This window comes from Hemiscyllium ocellatum, chromosome 10 (assembly GCF_020745735.1).
Source record: "Hemiscyllium ocellatum isolate sHemOce1 chromosome 10, sHemOce1.pat.X.cur, whole genome shotgun sequence".
In the NCBI taxonomy this organism is placed as follows: domain Eukaryota; kingdom Metazoa; phylum Chordata; class Chondrichthyes; order Orectolobiformes; family Hemiscylliidae; genus Hemiscyllium; species Hemiscyllium ocellatum.
The window spans coordinates 58,279,491-58,303,224 of NC_083410.1; the positions used below are offsets into that span (position 1 = coordinate 58,279,491).

A 23,734-nucleotide genomic window follows, 5' to 3' on the forward strand; every position below is an offset into this window, starting at 1 on the left:
TCAGTACTCCAATTAAAAGATTAATAAGGTAGCAACCTGAAGCTGGAATACTACTGAGTCTTAATGTGAGTCATCTCAGCTCTATGGAAGAGCCACCCCTTTTTATTTGTAGCTCCCTCTACACCCACCCCAAGCCCTGAAGAAGGATTACAAACAAAATGTTGACTTCGCTACCTCCTGATGCCGCCTGGCTTGCTGTGTTCTTCCAGCCTCCTGTCTGTCTATTTTGGATTCCAGCATCTGCAGGTTTTTTTGTCTCTATGGAAGAGAAGGCCTGTTGAAAGTGGAAGATCAGTAAGTTTCACATGGTCAAGAAGGAGAGGTCAGAGCCGGAGTTTTTATTTATTCATGAGATGAAGGCTGGCAGGTATAGCCCATCCCTAATTGCCTCAAGGGCAGTTAAGAGTCAACCACATTCCTGTTGATCTGGAGTCACATGTAGGCCAGACAGATGGCAGTTTCCTTCCCTAAAGGCATTAGATGTTTTTCCTGACAATTGATATTGGATTTGTGGCAATTATTAGACTCTCTTAATTTCAGATTTTCATTGAATTCAAATTCTACCAAGGTGAGGTTCGAACTCAGGACCCTAGAACATTACCTACATTTCCTGGATTAACAGTCCAATGAAGATGCTACTAGTCCATTGCCTCCCCTAAGACATAGGGGTGGGAAAATAGTTTGGAGACTTTGGAAGCAGCAGTGGGAAAAAGGTGCTTTTTTGGCTCATAGTGCATTAGGTTTTTTTAAAAAACTAGATAAATTGAAGCCTGGCTCAAAACAGAGTAGCATCACATGAAAACCATAACTTCATTAGTTAGTAATAGCTAATAACTAGCTAATAGCTAGTAATAATTAGAGTATTCATTATAGGTTATTTCAAATTGAAGGTAAATAGGAGAAATATTTACAGATAATCATATATTATGATATACAGATAAACTAAAAGACCATGAGGAAATTAAGAAGGAAATGAATAACTAATTAAATAGCACCTGGTGATGTGTTGGACCAGCATTATGTGGCAGTTGGTGGACCCCATTGTGGTTCATAATGACCACATCTGTGATAAGTGTTGACAGATGCACCAAAGCTTGGGGCAGCTGCCGCCAAGGCATAGTGGGGAAAGATGACCGTATAAGATCTTTCTGTCAAAGTTAAATGGAGGTTCATACAGTTATTGGATCCTTCTGATGCCTCAGATGTATGTAAATATAATTTTGTACAAGTAAGAAAAGTCTTTGGCGTTTGGTTTATTTGCTGGATAGAGTCAATGTTTGTTTCCTCATATGCTACTGTATTGAACCGAACTGCTTTAGTGACTATGTGTATAAAGATATTTTTATAAATAAAGAATATTTTTGAAATTGAAAAATTTTTTTTCTTGAGGAACTTCAGCCCTGAGTTCACGAACTAGAATCTATGCTTTGAACACTGCGACTAATCGGGGAGAGGGAAGAGTTACCTGGATGCTGTGTTTCAAGAGACAGACACCCCTTAGATTAACTATCTGTATAGAGTCAGGGACAGGAGGGTGTGACTATGAGCAAGTCAGGTTAAGCGATCCAGGAGGTAGTGAAGGAGCCTCAGCTCTTGAGCTCGTCTAACAGGTTTGAGATTCTTGGTCCCTGTGTAAACAAGAGTGGGAGCTTTGGGGAAGATTAGTAGATAGATAGATAGATAGATGCATTAAATATGGATAGTATAGGTAGTATAGTATCAGGGATAGTACAGTCAGGGCAATAAACACTGTTCTCTATGATCAGGATTGAGAGTTCTGAAGCTGCATTGCCTGCCTGGTAATAAGTTTAGGATTTATCCCCTCAGCTTCAGAGAAACTTGGAGTGGAAAGGGAAAGATTCAGTTGTGTAGTCTGTGTAGCTACTTGTGATATAGATAGAAAGAGGTTCTGCTGAAGGATTCTGAGCAACTAGAAGCTAAATTAAACAGATACAATAAGATAATAATCCCCAACTTACTACCTGTGCCCCCCTTGTTGACAAGGTCAAATGGGCAGAAGGTCAAAAAAATTAGAGGTGACTGAAAGATTGGTGTGGGAGAACTGGGTTAGAATTTCTGGGAAATTGGCATCAGCACTGGACATGGAGGGAGCTGTTGGGATAGGACAGGCTCCACTTGAGTGCTGGGACCAGAGTCCTGGCGAATTATATAACTAGGGCTTTAAACAAAATAGTTGGTGAGCCATAAAGTTTGAGTAGTAGCGTGAAACTCAGAAGGGTTAAATTAAATGGGGCAACGTTTTTCTATTTATGTTGGAAGTGCATCAGATTCCAGGATATAAGCTGATTTGAAAGGTCACTGGACCAGAAACAAATGCTGCTTTCTCTCCGTAGATGCTGAAAGACCTGCTGAGTTTTCCCAGCAATTTCTGGTTTTGGTCCATTGTCTCAAGATTAATATACAGATTCATTTGGCAGTTAGGAAGGCACTGATGCCAGGGGTGATGAGCGAAGGTGTATCATGCCAGGGAGGCAAATGCAATATATATCCGGTTGGTGATGGTGGTTTGTGGGAGGAGAAATGTGACAGATAATCAGATGAGGGCTTGTGGTACATCAGTGAGTGCAGTTCTGATGGGATGGGGTTGTGTTTGTATTAGGGAGCTGAAGGGGGATTGCAGATGGTGGAGGGGGTTGCGGTTATGTCTGGTGGGGTTTGGTGTCAGGTCCATGTACATTGAGAGGTTGTTTTGATTTGAGGTTTTGGGGGTCTGGAGGGATGAAGAAGTAAAGGTGTCAGGTGAGAGTGGCTGGCAGTTGATGAGATGGGGAAGGGAGGGGTTTAGCTATGTCTGGTTAGGTTTCAGTATCAGATGGCTCCTGTGGAGTACAGGTTAGGGTAGGGTGATGAAGTGGTCAGTGTTGAATTGGGGTTTTGGGGGTCTTCATAGTTTAATATTAATCAGCATGAGAGAAAATTTAAATTCTAATTTTTTCCTGCTAATCATTAATGTAATAAATGGGAATCCTGACACCTGGGACTTTTTCTGAGAACTCTAGATGACAAATAATTAGCAATCAGAAGTTGCAACATTTTGAGCAATTCCCAGAGAATCAGCTGTACCAGGACCTACGTATGGTAAGATCTAGGTGAAAGTGAGGACTGCAGATGTTGCTGAGAGTGTGATGCTGGAAAAGCACAGCTGGTCTGGCAGCATCAGAGAAGCAGAAGAATCAACGTTTCGGACAAAAGCCCTTCATCAGGAATGAGGCTGTGAGCCGAGGGGACGGTGAGATAAATGGGAGGTGGGTGAAGCTGGGGAGCGGGTAGATGGAGGAGGTAAATCTACTACATTGTCTTTCTGTGCTTTTGTTGCTCAGCAACTACAGGTCAGTCAGCTCAACCTCTGAAGTGGAGGACTTTGAGAAAAAATTATTTTGGAAGAAATTAATAGTCATTTGTGCAAACGTATATTAACTAAGGAAAAGGAGCCTGGATTTGTTAAGGTCAAATAGCATTTAACAAATTTACTGGAGTAAGTAATCACAGAGGGTTAATGAGGTTAACACTATGATATAATATACATTTACTTCTGCAAAACAGACTTGAGCAGAATTAAAGCTCATAGAATAAGAGGGACAGAAACTACATGAATGCAAATTTATTAAGTGACAGGAAATAAAGTAGTGGCTAATGAATGTGTTTTGGATTGGAGGAAGGTTTATAATGCAACTCTCCAGGGGCAAGCTTTGTTCTCTGCTCTGACCTAAACTTTGGAATAAGGACCAAATTTCAAAATTTGCAGACAATACAAAACTTGGAAATTTTGTGAACATGGAGAAGGGGGTAGAAGTGTAGACTTCAAAAGAACACAGACAAGTTGATGAAATGGAAAGACAAATGAAATATAATGCATAAATGATTCACCTTGGTAGGAAGAATGTGGTCAGACAGTAGAAAATAAAAAGTACAAGTTTGAGAGAAGTGGAAGTGCAGAGGGATCTGAGGGTATATGTACATCAATCACTGACGGTGGCAGGACAGATTGAAAGAGCAAAACAGCATATAGTATGCTCTGCTTCATTATTGGGGCATAGAGTACAAAAGCAAAGAAGTTCCGTTAAGCTTTTACATAAGCATGGTTTAGCCTCAGCTGGAGTATCACGTCCAAATCTGGGTATCGCACTTCAGAACGAATGTGAAGATACCAGTGAATTATTTCTTCTATTCATTTGTGGGATGTGGGTGTTGCTGGCCTGTCTCCAGGTATTTATTTATTGCCATCCCGAGTTGCCCTAGAGAATGCGGTGGTGAGCACCTTGTTGAACTGCTGCAGTCCACCTGTTGACCCACAATGCCATTTGGGAGGGAGTTCCAGAATTTTGACCCAGTGACAGTGAAGGAATGGCAATATATTTCCAAGTCAGGAGGGTGAGTGGCTTGAAGGGGAACTTAAAGGTGGTATTGTTCTCACATATCTGCTGCCCTTGTTCTTCTAGACGGAAGTAGCCTGAGTTTGGAAGGTGCTGTCTGAGGATCTTTGGTGAATTTTTGCAGTGCATCGTGTAGATAGTACACACCGCTGCTGCTAAGCATTAGTGATGAAGGGAGTGAATGCAGTGCCAATCAAATGGACTGCTTTGTCCTGGATGGTGTCAAGTGTCTTGAGTGTTGTTGGGGCTGCACTCATCCAGGCAAATGGGGAATATTGCATTACACTCCTGACTTGTGCATTGAAGATGATGGACAGGCTTTGAGGAATCAGGTGAGTTACTCACTGCAATATTCCTGGCTTCGGACCTGTTCTTTAGCCAATGTTTATATAGTGAGTTCAGTTGAGTTTCTGGTCAATGACAACCCCAAGGATATTGACGGTGGTGGATGCAGTGAGGGTAACACCATTGAATACCAAGGGATAGTGTTTAGATTGTCTTATTTTCGATGGTCATAGCCTGACATTTGTGTGTCGCAAACGTTACTTGCCACTTGTCAGCCCAAGTCTGGATATTGTTCATCGTATTGCATTTGGATACTGACTGCTTCAGGGTCTGAGTCATCCTGAATGCTGCTGAACATTTCACAATCATTGGCAAACATCCCAACTTCTGACCTTATGATGGAGGGAAGATTACTGATGAAGCAGCTTAAAATGGTTGGGCCTGGGACACTATACTGAGGATCTCCTGAAAAGATTTCCTGGAGTTGAGATGACTGACCTCCAACAATCACTACCATCTTCCTATGTGTCAATTCCAGTTTTGATAGGGCTCCTTGATGTCACACTCGGTCAAATGCAGCCTTGATGTCAAGGGCTGTCACTCTCATGACACCTCTGGAATTCAGCTCTTTTGGCTGTGTTTGGACCAAGGCTGTAATGAGGTGAGAGGTTGAGTGGCAAGGGCGGAACCCAAACTGGGCATCACCGAGCAGGTTATTGCTAAGCAGCTGCACTGTTGCAGACACCTTCCATCACCTTGCTAATGATAGAGAATAGACTGATGGGGCAGGAATTGGCCAGATTGGATTTATCCTGCTTTTTATGTACAGAACATACTTTCCGCTTTGTTGGATAGATACCAGTGTTGTAACTGTTCTGGAGCACAAGTCTTCAGCACTATTGCTGGAGTGTTATCAGGGCTCTTAGCCTTCACTGAATGCAGTGTCTCCAATCGTTTCTTGATATTCATGTGGAGTGAATCAAATTGGCTGAAGACTGGTATCTGTAATGCTGGGGTCAACAGGAGGACGCAGAGATGGATAATTCACTTAGCACCTCTGACTGGATTGCTGCAAAATTTTCAGTCTTATCTTTTGCACTGATGTGCTGGACTCTAACATTGAGGATGGGGATATTTGTGGAGCTGCCTCCTCCAGTGAGTTGTTTAATTGTCCACCACTATTCACAACTGAATGTGGCAGAACTACAGAGTTTAGATCAGATCCGTTGGTTGTGGGAGTACTTAGTTCTGCCTAACATTTGCTGCTTATGCTGTTTGGCGTGCAAGTAGTGCTGTTTGGTTGCTTCATCAGATTGACACCTCATTTCAGGAATACCTTGTGCTGTTCCTGGCTTGATGATAATGGTTGAGTGGGGAATATGCCGGGCCATGAGATTTCCGATTAGGCTGGATTACAGTTCTGCTATTGTTGATGGCCCTCAGTGTCTCATGGATGTCCAGTCTTGAGTTGCTAGATCTATTCAAAGTCTGTCTCATTGAGCACCATGATAGTGCCACACAACATGATGTAGGTTATTCTCAATTTGAAGGTGGGTCTTTGACTCCACAAGGACAGTGCGGTGGTCGCTCTTACCAATATTGTCATGGACAGATACATCTACAGCTAGCAGATTAGTAAGGATTAGTAAGGATGAGGTAAAGTATGTTTTTCCCTCTTGTTGGTTCCCTCATCACCTACTACAGACCCAGTCTAGCAGCTATTTTTTTTAGGATATGACCATCTCAACATGTAGCTGCTACTTAGTCACTCCTGGTGGTGGATATTGAAATTCCCCCACCCAGAGTACATTTTGTGCCCTTGCCATCTACAGTGCTTCCTCTAAATGTTGTTCAACATGGAGGAGTACCGATTCATCAGCTGTGGTAACCAGCAGGTTTCCTTGCCCACCTTTAACCTGAAGCCATGGAGTCTAGCTTAAATGTTAAAGACTCCCAGGGCAACTCCATCTCAACTATATACCATTGTGCTGCCACCTCTTGCCAGGTTTGTCCTGCCAGTGGGATGGTGATGTATTGGACATTGTCTGTAAGGTATGATTCTAAGAGCATGACTTTTGTCAGGCTGTTGCTCGAGACAGCTATTCCAATTTTGGCACTAATCCCCAGATGTTAGTAAGGAGGACTTTGTAGGGTCAATGGGGCTGTTTCTGTCGTCATCTTTTCTGGTGCCTAGTTTGATCACAGGTGATCCATCCAGTTTCATTTTTTTTGAGACTTTGTAGTGATTGATACAACTGAATGGCTTGCTAGGCCAATTGAGAAGGCAATTGAGAGTCAACAACGTTGCTGTGGGTCTGGAGTCACACGTTGGCCAGATGAGGATGGCAGAATGTGGAAGAGATTCAAAAACATTATTTCAGGGTCAGAAAACTTAGTTATGTAGGCAATCTGAAACTGTTTTTCTTGGAGAGTGTTGAGAAGAGACTTGATAGACGTATCCAAAATCATTTGGGGTATGGACAGAGCAGATGGGGAAAATTTCCTATTAGAACTGGAGAGCACAGATAACAGGTAAAAGCAGCAATGGCCTTTGGAAGGAAAATCTTCACGCTGCGAGTATTTAGAATTTGGAAGGCACTGTCTGAGTGTATGTTCATTTTAAGAATGTTTTCTGAATTTATAAAGTAAATTTAAAGTACAGCCACAGCTGCAGAACAGAACAGTTAAAAGATGGGCTGTCCCAAAGTAGATACATGTAGCAAATAGCTGTTAAATGAGTACTTGAGTTTTGGTTACTGTTTTGACAACAATTCAAATTTAACCAATTAATATAAATTATGCCCAGCATACTAAAACTCAACTGAGTTTGAATTTATTGTATTGGCAGGTTACAGTAGTGGGTGATACAAAACCAGGACATTTGAAAATGGGTCAGAGCAACTGCCATCGAACAGCAGAGCAACTGCCGTGGAGCTGGAGAGCTAACTGCCCACTGAACATCTTGTTCTCAAAGAAATAAGAAGGCACACTATATTGAAAGGTCCCTTTTCCTGCAAAAGTAGTAAAAATGATGACCAGGGAGATCAAGTGAAAGGTTGAAGACAGTGGAGAAGACCGAGACTATATGGACTTAAATCTCAAGTTTATGTAATTAGATTAGATTCCCTACAATATGGAAACAGGCCCTTCGGCCAAACAAATCCTCTGAAGAATATCTCACCCAGACCCATTCCCCTACCCTATATGTACCCTGACTAATGTACCTCATACTATGGACAATTTAGCATGGCGAATTCACCTGACCTGTACATCTTTGAATTGTGGGAGTAAACCGGGGCACCCGGAGGAAACCCACACAGACACAGAGAGAATGTGCAAACTCCACACTGACAGTCACCCGAGGCAGGAATCAAATCTGGGTTCCTGGCGCTATGAGGCAGCAGTGCTAACCACTGAGCCACCGTGCCACCCCTGTTTGGATTTGTTAATAGTTTTTGTTTTGCATTTTATTAGGGAAAGAAATTGTTAATTTCCTTTAAATAGTGGAAATTAGGAGTTCTCTGTCACTCTCACATTTTTTAAACTGAGTACAAAGCAAGTTTCACAGGTGTTTGGTTTTAATTAGTAGAGGGTTTAGACTTCTGCAGTGTTATATGGAGTCAGGTTCAATCAAAGCTCTCAAGAGGGAACTGGTTCATTATTCAAATAGGAAGAACAAGCAAGACTGAGGGAAAAAGGCAGCAGAGTTACACAAGATGAATTGTTTCTTCGGAGAGTCAGCACAGATACATTGGGCTAATCGTCCTCCTGAACTATAACTGTTCTAAGATTCTGAAATAACTGCAGAAAATTGTATGATTATTAGTATGCAAGAAGAATCTAAAAATACTGCTAATAAAACACAAACATATACATGAAATGATTTTGAACTAGTTTATTGGAAAATACAAGCACTTTTCCACTCTAAGGAACGTTTCTGCTTGAATTGTTTTTGTTTCCTGTACCCAATTACTCTAATAGAGACAAATAAATATATTTAAAATTAAACTGCACAAAAAGCAAACTATATAAAAATCAAAATATTGTGTTTAAAGAAAGAACACATCAGGAAGATGGTATCTCATTTCTTTACTCAAAGCAGCCATGTGATTAGTAATAATTTACAACCGCAGACGTACAGAATAGAAAATAGCTTGCAACAGTTATGACTATTTCTCCTAGACCAGCTAGAATATCTTATTCATTAAAAGAATTTATAATTGAACTTATAACAATACTTTAAAATAAATACTTTTAACAGATTACAGACAAAACTTCAGAACTATTATTAAAAGCTTGCCTGATCTCACATAGCTGATACATTATCAGAGTAGTGGAAGCAGATTTCTTTTTCTTGACAGGAAGTGAAATTTATTTCAAAATAGGTATTTATCACACAGTGAAGTTTTAAAATATATTTGAAGTATGATAATTATTAATGCTTATTTACAAACAAAACAAATATTCTTTATTGCTTTATTTAATAGCTTATATCAGCAATAATTGCCCAGTTTACCTAAATAGGTTTCTCCATCTATATAACTAATTTCTTGCATCTAGCACATGTTCATAACATTAGCCCTTCCAAAGGTTTCTCATATGAAAGTGTGGTTTCAGAGGTATTAGACATCATAGCATCATGCATCTGTTAAGTTATTATTTCAGGGAATTAGAAGTTGTTTTGAGTTACCAAGTAAATGTGATTGAATTCAAAGTAGTACAAAGTACCAATATGATAGAGTAAAGAGGGAAAATAAGAGCATTTAGTTCCTTCAGATTTTTAACAAACTATATGCATAAATGAAGTACTGCAAAAAAATTATTGAAACAATTACTTAAGTATTTTACAGCTACAATATTGCCTGAGTCACCAACTGAATAAACCTGAATAATAAAATTTATGACTGGAGATTTAATAACATCTCTTTGTTTTTTCTCCCAGTCTAGTTCAATGTGTTGGGTCAAGGACTTCTATTTGATGAAATCACTGCTATGGGCAAAGTATTGCTGTAGTTTCCCATTGCCTTCTGTATGATGGCTGACCAAAAGTCTCTCCCACTCTTGCCATCTGCCATACAGAAGGACTTAAAGGCTGATAGTCAATCTGTTTGGTCACTTTACAAACATACTTTCCATTGCCAAAAGGTTCCTACCATGGGAATCTAAATTGACCTTTTGACCTAGACGTACAGACGTAACAGATGTTGTGCCATTTTTCCCAGGAAAACACCCAACATCTGTTGGAAACATGTTCAATAAGTTTTTTTTAATGAGGTCTACCTATTTTCACCTGCCTTCATTTTTGCACCCTCTTCACAACAAACTACTTTCCATGGGCTGTGATTCCCAAAGAACACCAGAAGGGATTCACTCATGCTTTTAAAGGGTCTACCTACAGATCATTCTGAAGCCAATTATATTTCATATAATACTACTACAAAAGTACACACAACTCCCTCTCAGTTCGTACTTCATGCACTGTTTTTCGAATTCAAGAACATTAACACACAAAGTTCTTCCAGTCAGAACTGTATAACACATCTTTGGGCCTCAATGATTCCAGGCCCCTGAGCTAATTCACCTGTTCCCAGCCCAATAACGCCCATCTATTTTTACAGCAACATTATTGCAAAGAACAACAAACCAAAAACATAAGAAAATAAACTGCTATTAAATGCATGCCTGTTCCAAGAAATCTGTTTGCAAAATATAATATCTCTGTGCCACCATTGCTGTGTTTCTTATGATTACTGTTTTTTCCTCTATTCCAGAAGATCCATTTAAAGCATTATCATAGTCTTACAAAATTGCAATTTGTCAGGAGTCAGGTTGCTTAATTTTCCACGATCGGGCTGCGATATTTTCAATGATTCGAGATTCTAAAGTAACAGCTTTTGAAGCACCCTATTGACGATATTAATTTTTACAAAATTACAAGATACACATCAAGCACATTAAGACACTCACAGTTCACAATAACTCTCCCTATCCCCCAACAATTCTTATGCTAATGCCCATCTACTCCGCCTAATCCTCCTCTAATTATCTGTCAGTGGTTAGCTCTCTAATTGCTTGTTCCTTCTCACAAACCCCAAAATGTTGAGATGACTGTGCCACCCAAGTTGTTTGTAAAACATTTCTTTCTATATCTTTAGCCCATTCTTTCTAGAAATCAAACATCAAAATTCCCTACCAAGGTTGAACAGTAAATAGATGCTGTACCGAAACAAAACCAGAATCATAGCTACGTCTAAGTATGAGACAATTCACCTTCACAACAGAAACACACCCTTAAAATCATCCTTATTTCACCATTAAGCTGTTAAGTTTTCAACTCTAAGCCACTTGGTTATTCAAATTTGCACTCTAAAGCTGCTTCTCTTTGCATCAGAGAACAAGCTTCATTGTTTGGCAATGTACAAGAATACTTTTCTGTAAAGTACTCACACTTTCATAACAAAGTTACCTTTTGAGCTCTTTTTACAAGATGAAATTATTGACTTGCATTTTTGTGCTTCAGGAGGTCCAAGGGAAATTTTGCTAAAACTGACTAAAGGAGAAAAGACTAGGAAAGGTGACAAAAATCTTGGTAGAAGAGGTGAGTTTAAAGAACACAAAAATTAGGAGCAGGAGTAAACCATTCAGTTCCTTGAACCTGCTCCACCATTCAATAGAATTGGAAGGCATTCAATGAAGAATAAGTGGGATTGAGTGGATGGGAAAGGGGGCAGACAGGAGGAAAAGTTGGAGTACCAAAGGGTTTTAGAGAAGGATTCCACAGTTTGGCATCTGAGTGACCAAAAGTACAGCTGCCAATCAATCTTAAAAGGCATTAAATATTGAAAATTATTATTATAATAGCTAGAGTGAAGTATTATTGAAACTATTACTTAAAGTTTCAGAAAATTGGAAGACACATGCAGATGTTTTTGCTGGTAGAGGAACTTGGACGATACATATGGGAGATGTTCTGCCATGAGACTGAGATGAAGAAGAAATTGAGCTTTCACTAGAACTGCTCCGAGTCTCTGTACTTGTGCTACTTTTCTTCATCTTTCGTCTCTTTGCCAAAGGAGCGTTTTCAACACTTTGGAGGAAAAATCCTTCTCTCTTGCACTTGTTAACAGCCTAAAGTAGAAAGCAACACTCAAAATATGCTATTGTCATAACAAATGTAACATTACATAAAATATTCTTGAAAGATTTCCTAACATCCTAGTTAAATGCGTTGGAGAACTGTAGGATGGTGGGATTAATTTAACTGTTCACAATGTGAGGTTGTCCAATTTTGATAAAGTTTTCAATGATGACAAGCTGATATCACACATTCTTTCCAATTGCCAATTTTTCCCAAGCTACTTCCAGCTCTAAAACAGATGTGGTGTGCACCAAGAAACATGAGAAACCAGGTATGCAAAATGCCATAAAGAATTATTTTTTGCTTGCCAATTTTCCGGCCTTCTTTTCTGAAGGTTTTCAACTTTGTGATGGGGTACAGTTCAAAAGGTAGAAGGCAACCTCTACTATTTCATCCACGTGGCTATTATTCATGAACAAATTTCTATAAGTTCAATTTTCTAGACTTAAATCCAGATGCCAACAACTATCCTAGTTACCAACTACTGGATGGCCTCAGCAACTTGTTGGAACATGGTCACATTTGAAATATGTAAATAAGCTAGAATTTACATTGTGGGAAGGGGCTATAATGTTTCAAGCTAATCCTAACATTTGAGTAGCTTTGTAAATGTGATACTTGTGTTTACTTCATGAATACTAGTGCATTATATTTGTAAATCTTCAAAATTGTTTTGATTTTTTTTGAAAAGAACACTGCTTTGGAGTAAAATCTGAAAGAACTGTGGATGCTGAAAATCAGAAACAAAAACCGAAATTGCTGGAAAAGTTCAGCAAATCTGGCAGCATCTGTGGAGAGTAATCAGAGTTAATATTTCAGCAGCAATGATCCTTCCTCAGAAGAGTTCTCTCCACAGATGCTGTCAAACTTGCTGAGCTTTTCCAGCAATTTCAGTTTTTCTTACTGCCTTGGAATAAACTGACAAACCAATGCAGAGACATTGCAGTAATATTATCATTCCAGTGTAATTTCTGATTTAAGATCTTACCATAAAAGAAGCTTTGAAGTAACTGTTTGTGGAAGATTCAAGAATATTTGGAGACATCAATGGATTAGAGGACAAGCAATGGCTATTTTGAAACCAGTTGTTGAATCTTGAGCTAGATAACTTCAGACGAGAGTTTGGATCCACAGTAAGTAAACCTATAGAATATGTACTGTCATTCTAAAATATCCCAAATAGATACAGGTATATTAAAAAAAATCCCTGGTCTATTTTTATGAATGTATGTGTATTATCTATATGTACATTTATTTGTAAATAATAAATAAGTGACATATTAATTTACATAAATGTCTTTTGTTGCAACACCTGAGCAATTTATTTGCAATTTTAAAATTGAAAGGTACATTACCTTGCACCAGCTCTTTAGCTTCTTGAGAAACATTGTTCCAGACTTCTCCAGCAAGCGAGTAGTTTCCCTCTTTTGTTGTTCTTGTTTTTTCATCAATACTCGATATCACAGTTCGCTGCATATTTTGGAAAGGATTCAGTCCTGACAACATTGTATACTAGAATGCAACAAAATACATAACCATTATAATTGGCTATTTTCTAAGCAATGGAACATAGTAAATATTTGGGTAATTAGGAATTATATGTAGTGCCTTTCTAATCTTTAAAAGATTCCAAAATAGATAAAGGTACATTAAAAAAACTATTCCCTGGTCTACTTTTATCTATGTACGTGTATTATCTATACATATGTACACATTTGTAAGTAATAAATAAGTTACATCATTTTAGTTTACATAAATGTGTTTTATTGCAACACTACCTGAACTAGGTTTCTAAGTAATGGAAAATGTAGTAAATAGTTGGGTAATTAGGAGAAAGTATCAATCTCACAGATTACCTTTCTAATTAGATGATTGTTGCTCCATATATAAAAAATGTTAGACAGCATCAGAAAAAAGATTTTGGCTTAATTTGGGGAGGCTACTATATCCTGTAGCAGAACATTAAATCTGCCACTTCTTTTCCTTTCTCCACTTGAAATTCTTGGCAGTGACAATTTAGTCTGAATGGCCAAGGAATGGCATAAAATCAACAAGTGTGGCAGTGGAAAAGCACAGCCGGTCAGGCAGCATCTGAGCAGCAGGAGAGTTGACATTTCAAGCATAAGCTCTTCTTCAGGAATGTGGGGGTGCCCAAGGGGGTTGAGAGACAAATGGGAAGGGGATGGGCTGAGGGGCGTAGGAAGCTAGGAATGCGACAAGTGGATGAAGGTGGGGGGTGATGACGAAATGTTGGAGTGGAGGGCGGAGTGAATAGGTGGGAAGGAAGACGGACAGATAGGACAGTGCCGAATTAGAGGGTTGGATCTGAGGTAGTTTTCTCATTTATTTTTCAAGTAAAAATTTTTTAAAAAATCACTTACACCTGGTTTTTGAGCAAATGTGTAATTCAGACTACTTTGGCAGCGTATAAATTTAGATACATTTAGTAGAAGCAGTGTTAATGGACTGGTAATTCAGAGTGATGGACTATTAATCAAGACAAAATAGGATTTCAGATTCTATCACGGTAGTTTGAGAATTTTATTTCATTTTTTAAAAATCTGGAAATAAAAATCTGGTATCAGTTAAAGTGACATGAAATGACTTGATTGTAATAGCAACCTATTTGATTCACTAATGCTATTTCTGGAGAAGAAAACATTAATCTTTGTCTGCATGCCACTCGAGTCTTACACCAATAAGGTTGACTCTTGACTGCATTCTTTAGAAGCCTGACAACCCATTCAATTGTAATAAATCACAATGCAACAACCACAAGAAAAAATTGGTTGCAATAGTCCAAGACAAAGGTTCACTACCTTCTTCTGACAACTAGGGGCTGGGTAATACATCCTGACCTTGTCATTTATATTCACATATCAGGATTAATTTTTTAAAAAAGTATGGAATCGTCTTCCAATAAACTTCTGCAAAAATTAAAAATAATGGATCAGGGTAACGTTTGTACATTGAGATATCATAATCTAGATTAGCCCCTGCACCACCCAACTCCAGTAAATGTGTGATTATCCAATTTGGTAGCAAAAACAGGAAGAAAATTATCTTAATGGCAATATGTTAGAAAGGGATGATGAGCCAGTGAATTCTCTGTCACAGAAAATGGTTGTGGTTAAACATTAAAAGTTTTTAAGGAGGAGTTAGATGCAGTTTTTAGGGTATGGGGTGAAAGAAGGAACAGATACTGAGCAGGATGATCAGCCACGATCGTATTGAATGGCACAGCAGACTCAAACAGCCAAATGGCCTACAATTATTTTATATGTATCTGTGTTAATACTTCCACGGCAATGCTCCACACTGGCTGAAGCTGCAAGCTTGTACTGTAGCAATTACATTAGGATAAATTAATTGATCTGCTGCTCCTGGGAGGAAATTAAACTCAAAAAGAAAGTTTAAATCAGAGATACAGTGCAAAACTGCATGAATTGGTTTTGAAGAAAAAAATCTGTTCACATTGGGAACATAGATTTGATGAATTACCCATGTACCTGCTGCAACACATTTTTTTTTGAATAGTACAAGATACCACAAGTGAAATCACAGATATAACTTGCATCTCTTTTTATTATTATTTAATTGTACCTTTCTATATATAAATTTGATAAAGTATTTGCACAAGTCTTTTATAGGGCCATGCCATTAAATAAATTAGTAAATTTTCTTCCATGTAAACTTTCTGGTCACTGAAGGCACGAAGATCTTAGAGTTGGGAAATGAAAAACTTTTCCCATACTCACTTACAGAAATAAGATTAGGCTAAAGCTTGTAAACTGGCTATTTTTTTTATAGCCTTTCCAAGCATGACTACAATTGTGTGTTAATTTTTGATATACTATTTCATTTAAGGTGATGTGTATGGAATTCCTAACAGCATTGCAAGATTTGGACTTTCATATTGCTTGGACCTTTGGAACTTAAATCCTACACATTGAATATGCAGCAATATCAATTCTTCCTTCACAAATGTTTGAATGATGCATAATTCAAATATTTTACATACTTACTAATATTACTCCAATACTCCACAGGTCACAAGACTCATCATAACCATTTTGCTTGAAAATTTCGGGAGCTGCATATTGCAAAGTGAAACACGGAGTTTTCAATGGCTGGCTGTCAGAAGGCTTAACTCTTGCAAACCCAAAATCTACTATTTTGATCACTGCATCATCATTCTGATCAGTAAACAAAATATTCTGTTTATAAAAAGAAACAATGATTAAGTGATTAAATATTTGCTCACAAGCTATAAAGATAAAATTATTAAGTGTTAAGATTTAATAACTAAATTTTGAAGCATTTCTTGCATGGGCTTATGTACATTTATTTAGCAGTGTCAGCATTGAATTTTTGTTTCCTTATGGCACATGCAATATACAGTCAAAATAAGTCACACACACAGTATGCATTTCTTCTATCAAAACCCAACATTTAGCCCAAAAACTCAAAATTTGAATCAATTTTCAAAACATTGGCTGGAATGTATTATAAAATTTTTAAAAACGAATAAATCCTTCTGAATCATATATATGGAAAGTGGTTAATTTTAATAAAAGTACTTTAGCCTCTCAACTCTAGTTCAATAAATATTCAACTGGATTTTTCCAAATAGGCAATCTGTATCAGTGATTAGCATTATTAGAGTGCACAAACTAAGTCTTGTGATACAACTGCACATCAACAATGTTAAATGATCATCTAGCAACCTAACAACAAAAAAAAAAGTACACTTTCAAATACATTAGCATGCCAGCAAGTGGTAGTATTGAGATGTACTACAAGCATAGTGGCACTGCACATTATGACAATCTCTGGCAAGTGCAGTCTCACTGCAGGTGTATTTCATTGCTACCTTTAAAAGGTACATAAAAACAAATGTCGTAGTAATATATTTTGTTTACTGGACAACACCCAGCCTCCAATTGTCATAAATTATGACAATAGGGCAAAAGTAGAACCTCTAGGATTGAGGTATTTTAGGTGTTGGAGGTGACTTCCTCGAATTCCAGGAGCAGCAATTAATGTTTTATATGCTGTTGCATTGTTTTGGAAATTTTGGGAAAAAAAATTCAAAACAACAGTAGTTTAAAAGGGAGAAGAGCAGAAAAAGGAAGCACATGGTGAGGACAGCGCAGGGGGGGGAGAGAGAGAGAGAGAGAGAGAGAGAGAGAGAGAAAAAAAAGATCAATTGTGTTAGGGGATTCTGTAGTCAGAGGTACAGACAGACATTTCTGTGGCCAGCGGAGAAAAAGCAGAATGGTGTGTCATTTACCTGGTGCCAGGATCAAGGATGTCTCAGAGAGGGTGCAGAATGTTCTCACGGGGGAAGAGGGGTCAGCAGGAGGTCATTGTCTACATTGGAACCAATGACATTGGAAGGGAAAAGGTTGAGACTCTGAAGGGAGATTACAGAGAGGTAGAAATTTAAAAAGGAGGTCCTCAAGGGTAGTAATATCTGGATTACTCCCAGTGCTACGAGCTAGTGAGGGCAGGAATAGGAGGATAGAGCAGATGAATGCATGGCTGAGGAGCTGGTGTATGGGAGAAGGATTCACACTTTTGGATCATTGGAATCTCCTTTTGAGGTAGAAGTGACCTGTACAAAGAGGACGGATTGCACCTAAATTGGAAGGAGCTAAATTGGAAGGGGACTAATATACTGGTAGGGGAATTTGCTAGAGCTGCTTGGGAGGATTTAAACTAGTAATGGGGGGGGGGGGGGGGGGGGGGTGTTCCAGGGAGATAGTGAGGAAAGAGATCAATCGGAGACTGGTACAGTTGAGAACGGAAGTGAATCAAACAGTCAGGGCAGGCAGGGACAAGGTAGGACTAATAAATTAAACTGCATTTATTTCAATGCAAGAGGCCTAACAGGGAAGGCAGATGAACTCAGGGCATGGTTAGGAACATGGGACTGGGATATCATAGCAATTACAGAAACCTGGCTCAGGGATGGGCAGGACTGGCAGCTGAATGTTCCAGGATACAAATGCTACAGGAAGGATAGAAAGGGAGGCAAAAGAGGAGGGGCAGTGGCATTTTTGATAAGGGATAGCATTACAGCTGTGCTAAGGGAGGATATTCCCAGAAATACATCCAGGGAAGTTATTTGGGTGGAACTGAGAAATAAGAAAGGGATGATCACCTTATTGGAACTGTATTATAGACCCGCCCCCTCCCCAATAGTCAGAGGGAAATTGAAAAACAAACTTGGGAGGAGATCTTAGCTATCTGTAAGAATAATAGGGTGGTTATGGTAGGGGATTTTAACTTTCCAAACATCGACTGGGACTGCCATACTATTAAAGGTTTAGATGGAGAGGAATTTCTTAAGTATGTACAAGACAATTTTCTGATTCAGTATGTGGATGTACCCACTAGAGAAGGTGCAAAACTTGACCTATTCTTGGGAAATAAAGCAGGGCAGGTGACTGAGGTGTCAGTGGGGGAGCACTTTGGGGCCAGTGACCATAATTCTATTCATTTTAAAATAGTGATGGAAAAGGATAGACCAGAAAGTTGAAGTTCTAAATTGGAGAAAGGCCAATTTTGACAGTATTAGGCAAGAACTTTCAAAAGCTGACTGGAGGCAGATATTTGCAGGTAAAGGGACGGCTGGAAAATGGGAAGCCTTCAGAAATGAGAGAACAAGAATCCAGACAAAGTATACTCCTGTCAGGGTGAAAGGGAAGGCTGGTAGGTATAGGGAATGCTCGATGACTAAAGAAATTGAGGGTTTGGTTAAGAAAAAGGAGGAAGCATATGTCAGGTACAGACAGGATAGATCGAGTAAATCCTTAGAAGAGTATAAAGAAAGTAGGAATATACTTAACAGGGAAATCAGGAGGGCAAAACAGGGACATGAGATAGCTTTGGCAAACAGAATTAAGGAGAATCCAAAGGGGTTTTACAACTATATTAAGGACAATAGGGTAACCAGAGAGAGAATAGGGCCCCTCAAAGATCAGCAAGGCGGCCTTTGTGTGGAGCCACAGAAAATGGGGGAGACACTAAATGAATATTTTTCATCAGTATTTACTGTGGAAAAGGATATGGAAGATATAGACTGTAGGGAAATAGATGGTGACATCTTGCAAAATGTCCATATTACAGAGGAGGAAGTGCTGGATATCTTGAAATGGTTAAAGTTGGATAAATCCCCAGGACCTGATCAGGTGTACCCTAGAGCTGTGTGGGAAGCTGGAGAAGTGTTTGCTGGGCCTCTTGCTGAGATATTTGTATCATCGATAGTCACAGGGGAGGTGCCGGAAGACTGGAGGTTGGCTAACATGGTGCCATTGTTTAAGAAGGGTGGTAAGGATAAGCCAGGGAACTATAGACCAGTGAGCCTGACCTCAGTGGTGGGCAAATTGTTGGAGGAAATCCTGAGGGACAGGATGTACATGTATTGGGAAAGGCAAGGACTGATTAGGGATAGTCAACATGGCTTTGTGCGTGGGAAATCATGTCTCACAAACTTGATTGAGTTTTTTGAAGTAACAAAGAAGATTGATGAGGGCAGAGCAGTAGATGTGATATATTTGGACTTCAGTAAGGCTTTCAACAAGGTTCCCCATGGGAGACTCATTAGCAAGGTTAGATCTCATGGAACACAGGGAGAACTAACCATTTGGATACAGAACTGGCTCAAAGGTAGAAGACAGAGGGTGGTGGTGGAAGGTTGGTTTTTCAGACTGGAGGCCTGTGACCAGTGGAGTGCCACAAGGATCAGTGCTGGGCCCTCTACGTTTTGTTATTTACATAAATGATTTGGATGCAAGCATAAGAGATACAGTTAGTAAGTTTGCAGATGACACCAAAATTGGAGATGTAGTGGACAGCGAAGAGGGTTACCTCAGATTACAACAGGATCTGGACCAGATAGGCTAATGAGCTGAGAAGTGGCAGATGGAGTTTAATTCAGATAAATGAGAGGTGCTGCATTTTGGGAAAGCAAATCTTAGCAGGATTATACACTTAATAATGTAAGGAGTGTTGCTGAACAAAGAGACTTTGGAGTGCAGGTTCATAGCTCCTTGAAAGTCACAGGTGGATAGGATAGTGAAGGTGGCATTTGGTATGCTTTCCTTTACTGGTCAGAGTATTGAGTACAGGAGTTGAGAGGTCACGTTGCGGCTGTTCAGGACATTGGTTAGGCCACTGTTGGAATATTGCGTGCAATTCTGGTCTCCTTCCTATCGGAGAGATGTTGTGAAACTTGAAAGGGTTCAGAAAAGATTTACAAGGATGTTGCCTGGGTTGGAGGATCTGAGCTACAGGGAGAAGCTGAACAGGTTGGTGCTGTTTTCCCTGGAGCGTTGGAGGCTGAGGGGTGACCTTATAGAGACAAAAGATGGAAAATTATAGGCCAATTAGCCAAACCTCGGTTGTTGGTAAAATTCTAGAATCCATCGTTAAGGATGAGGTTTCTAAATTCTTGGAAGAGCAGAGTCTGATTAGAACAAGTCAACATGGATTTAGTAAGGAGAGGTTGTGTCTGACAAACCTGTTGGAATTCTTTGAAGAGGTGACAAGTAGGTTAGACCAGGGAAACCCAGTAGATGTGGTCTATCTAGACTTCCAAAAGGCCTTTGATAAGGTGCCACACACACGGGAGGCTGCTGAGCAAGGTGAGGGCCCATGGTGTTCGAGGTGAGCTACTGGTATGGATTGAGAATTGGCTGTCCGACAGAAGGCAGAGAGTTGGGATAAAAGGTTCTTTTTCGGAATGGCAGCCGGTGACAAGCGGTGTCCTGCAGGGTTCAGTGTTGGGGCCGCAGCTGTTCACTTTTTATATTTAATGATCTGGATGAAGGGACTGGGGGCATTCTAGTGAAGTTTGCCGATGATACGAAGTTAGGTGGACAGGCAGGTAATACTGAGGAAGTGGGGAGGCTGCAGAAGGATCTAGACAGTTTGGGAGAGTGGTCAAAGAAATGGCTGATGGAATTCAACATGAGCAAATGCGAGGTCTTGCACTTTGGAAAAAAGAATAAAGCATAGACTACTTTCTAAACGGTGAGAAAATTCGTAAAGCCAAAGTACAAAGGCATCTGGGAGTGCTAGTCGAGGATTCTCTAAAGGTAAACATGCAGGTTGAGTCCGTGATTAAGAAAGCGAATGCAATGTTGTCACTTATCTCAAGATGGAATATAAAAGCACCATTGCTACTGAGACTTTATAAAGCTCTGGTTAGGCCCCATTTGGAGTATTGTGTCCAGTTTTGGTCCCCACACCTCAGGAAGGACATACTGGCACTGGAACATGTCCAGGAGAATCACACGGATGATCCCTGGAATGGTTGGTCTAACATACGAGGAACGGTGAGGATCCTGGGATTGTATTCATTGGAGTTTAGAAGATTAAGGGGAGACTTAATAGAAACTTACAAGATAATACATGGCTTGGAAAGGGTGGACGCTAGAAAATTGTTTCCGTTAGGCGAGTAGACTAGGACCCATGGACATAGCCTTAAAATTAGAGGGGGTCAATTCAGAACAGAAACGCGGAGACATTTCTTCAGCCAGAGAGTGGTGGGTCTGTGGAATTCATTGCCGCAGAGTGCAGTGGAGGCCGGGACGCTAAATGTCTTCAAGATAGAGATTGATAGATTCTTGATGTCTCGAGGAATTAAGGGCTACGGGGAGAATGCGGGTAAGTGGAGTTGAAATGCCCATCAGCCATGATTGAATAGCGGAGTGGACTCAATGGGCCAAATGGCCTTACTTCCACTCCTATGTCTTATGGTTTACAAAATTATGAGGGGCATGGATAGGATAAATAGGCAAAGTCTTTTCCCTGGGGTCGGGGAGTCCAGAACTAGACGGCATAGGTTTAGGGTGAGAGGGGAAAGACATAAAAGAGACCTAAAAGAGCAACTTTTTCACGCAGAGGGTGGTACGTGTATGGAATGAGCTACTAGAGGATGTGGTGGAGGCTGATACAATTGCAACATTTAAGAGGCATTTGGATGGGTATATGAATTGGCAGGGTTTGGAGGGATATGGGCCGGACGCAGACAGATGGTACTAGATTGGGTTGGGATATCTGGTCGGCATGGATGCGTTGGACCGAAGGGTCTGTTTCCATGCTGTACATCTCTATGACTCTATAAAGTGCAGCAATGGGTGATATAGAAGAATACATTGACAGAACAAGATATATTATCATTGTTACAATTAACACCACTCATTTATATAAAGCAATACAATTATTTTTGCATTTGTCCATCTGAGAATAACAGATCACTAAGACCATTTTTCATTAATTTCTTTGCCTTTACAACTAAATTTACTGCAGGCAGGTAGAGAACTGGCCTAGGTGTGATCTTAAAGAGGTGTATAAGATGCTGAGATTGAGAAGGTGAATCTGTAAAATGACTTTAAATCTAATTGTGAGAAGAACACGGGTCAAAACATTCTAAGACTGGTGTCAGGAAGTTTTGCCCTGTAATTATTTAAGAAGCAATGGGATGTTAAAATAAGGTTCATTTAAGATTCTTCTGGAAGGATATGCAAAATGCAGATAATAGTTTTAGCATTCTCAAGTATTCCATGACTTTAGTCATTTTAAAAACAAAACAATATTAGTATTGACCTTTAAAAACAGGATCAGAAGAAATTATTAAAGTAAACCTAAAGCTTTGGTCAGAACAAAACAGTTTGGCAATGTATTGGTTTTCCATCAAAGAGAATAGTTTCCACTATCAGTGGAGTCAAAATCTAGAGGACATAAATTTCAAATAATTACAAAAGAACAAGATGGGCGAGGAAATTACCTAAGAATTCCATTATCTCTACTGGCCAATTGTTTTCCATAACTCCCTCCAATACTAGTCTTGAATACACATCTTCCTCCAGTTTCTCTCCTATTTTCCCTAATGCCATCTCAAAACTTCACAAGATGTAATGATTGCTCCCTCAACTCTATATCCACTAAATCACTGATGATCCAACAGCCTGCTCCAGGTCCCATTAACTAATATTGTTACTATGATTTTGTCTTGAATTATTATCCTTCTCTATTTTAAGTCTGATTTCAATACTCTTTTAAAAAAAAAACCCAGACACCATAATCATTGTAAATCCTGCCATAAATTCCAAGCTCCCTTTACTCTTCTAGGTCTCTGAATGTGGTGTAACTTCTAAATCCACGTCCATCTATTTTCCTAGTTTGGACCACTCCTATAAGGTTTTCTACGTGAACAGGAGTGAACTAGCTCCTATCAAATTCTCAGATGGTATCCTTTGTGATTGGGAGAAAGATAAACTTCTCCTCCTGGATCTGTCATAGTCTTTGATGTGGTTGACCATATTATCCTCCTCCATCGCTCTTCATTGTTCCCAGCTAGGTGGGATGTTCTCATGATTTAGTTTTCGCCTCTCAAACTGTACTTATCGATTCACTCTGTGGTTTCTCTTTCGGCTCCTACATGATTACTTACGGTACATGCTTCCTTCTATTTCTCATCTCCATGCTTCCGTTAAGCAACATTATCCAGAAGCAGGGTGTTAGTTTTCACTAATATTCTGAAGACATGCAGTTCTACTTCACCATCTCCTCTCCCAACTCCTCCGATATTACAATGTTATCAGATAGCTCATCAATTTCTGCTATGAATGAGTAGTAATTTCTTCTAATTAAGCACTGGGAAGACTGAGCCTTTGTTTTCAGTAATTGCTTCAAATTTCATTCCGTACTATTGAATATATATCCCCCTCTCTGACAACAGTCTGAGACTAAACAGGTTTGTTGATAGCCTAACCGGAGCACCCGGAGGAAACCGGATAATTTTAATCACAATTTTGGTGATTATGCTGCTCACACTCTCTACCTTGCTTTCCCTCTTTCAAATGCTCTTTAAAATCTACCTTTTTGACTAAGCCTCTGGTTATAT

At 39.5% G+C, this 23,734-nt stretch overlaps 1 protein-coding gene across 2 annotated transcripts in view; it reads right to left on the minus strand.

The window, feature by feature from the left end:
* Positions 1-8,638: 8,638 nt before the first annotated feature.
* The window catches only part of LOC132819772 (ribosomal protein S6 kinase alpha-5-like), a 127,997-nt gene continuing 112,901 nt past the window's right edge, over positions 8,639-23,734 (minus strand). For both annotated transcript variants that reach the window (XM_060831518.1, XM_060831517.1), the window contains 4 exons: positions 15,843-16,034; positions 13,173-13,329; positions 12,806-12,960; positions 8,639-11,807 (listed from right to left, as the gene is read on the minus strand). In XM_060831518.1, the coding sequence (XP_060687501.1) occupies positions 11,541-11,807; positions 12,806-12,960; positions 13,173-13,329; positions 15,843-16,034 (771 nt within the window). In that variant the 3' untranslated portion in view covers positions 8,639-11,540. The remainder of the gene's footprint in view (positions 11,808-12,805; positions 12,961-13,172; positions 13,330-15,842; positions 16,035-23,734) is intronic.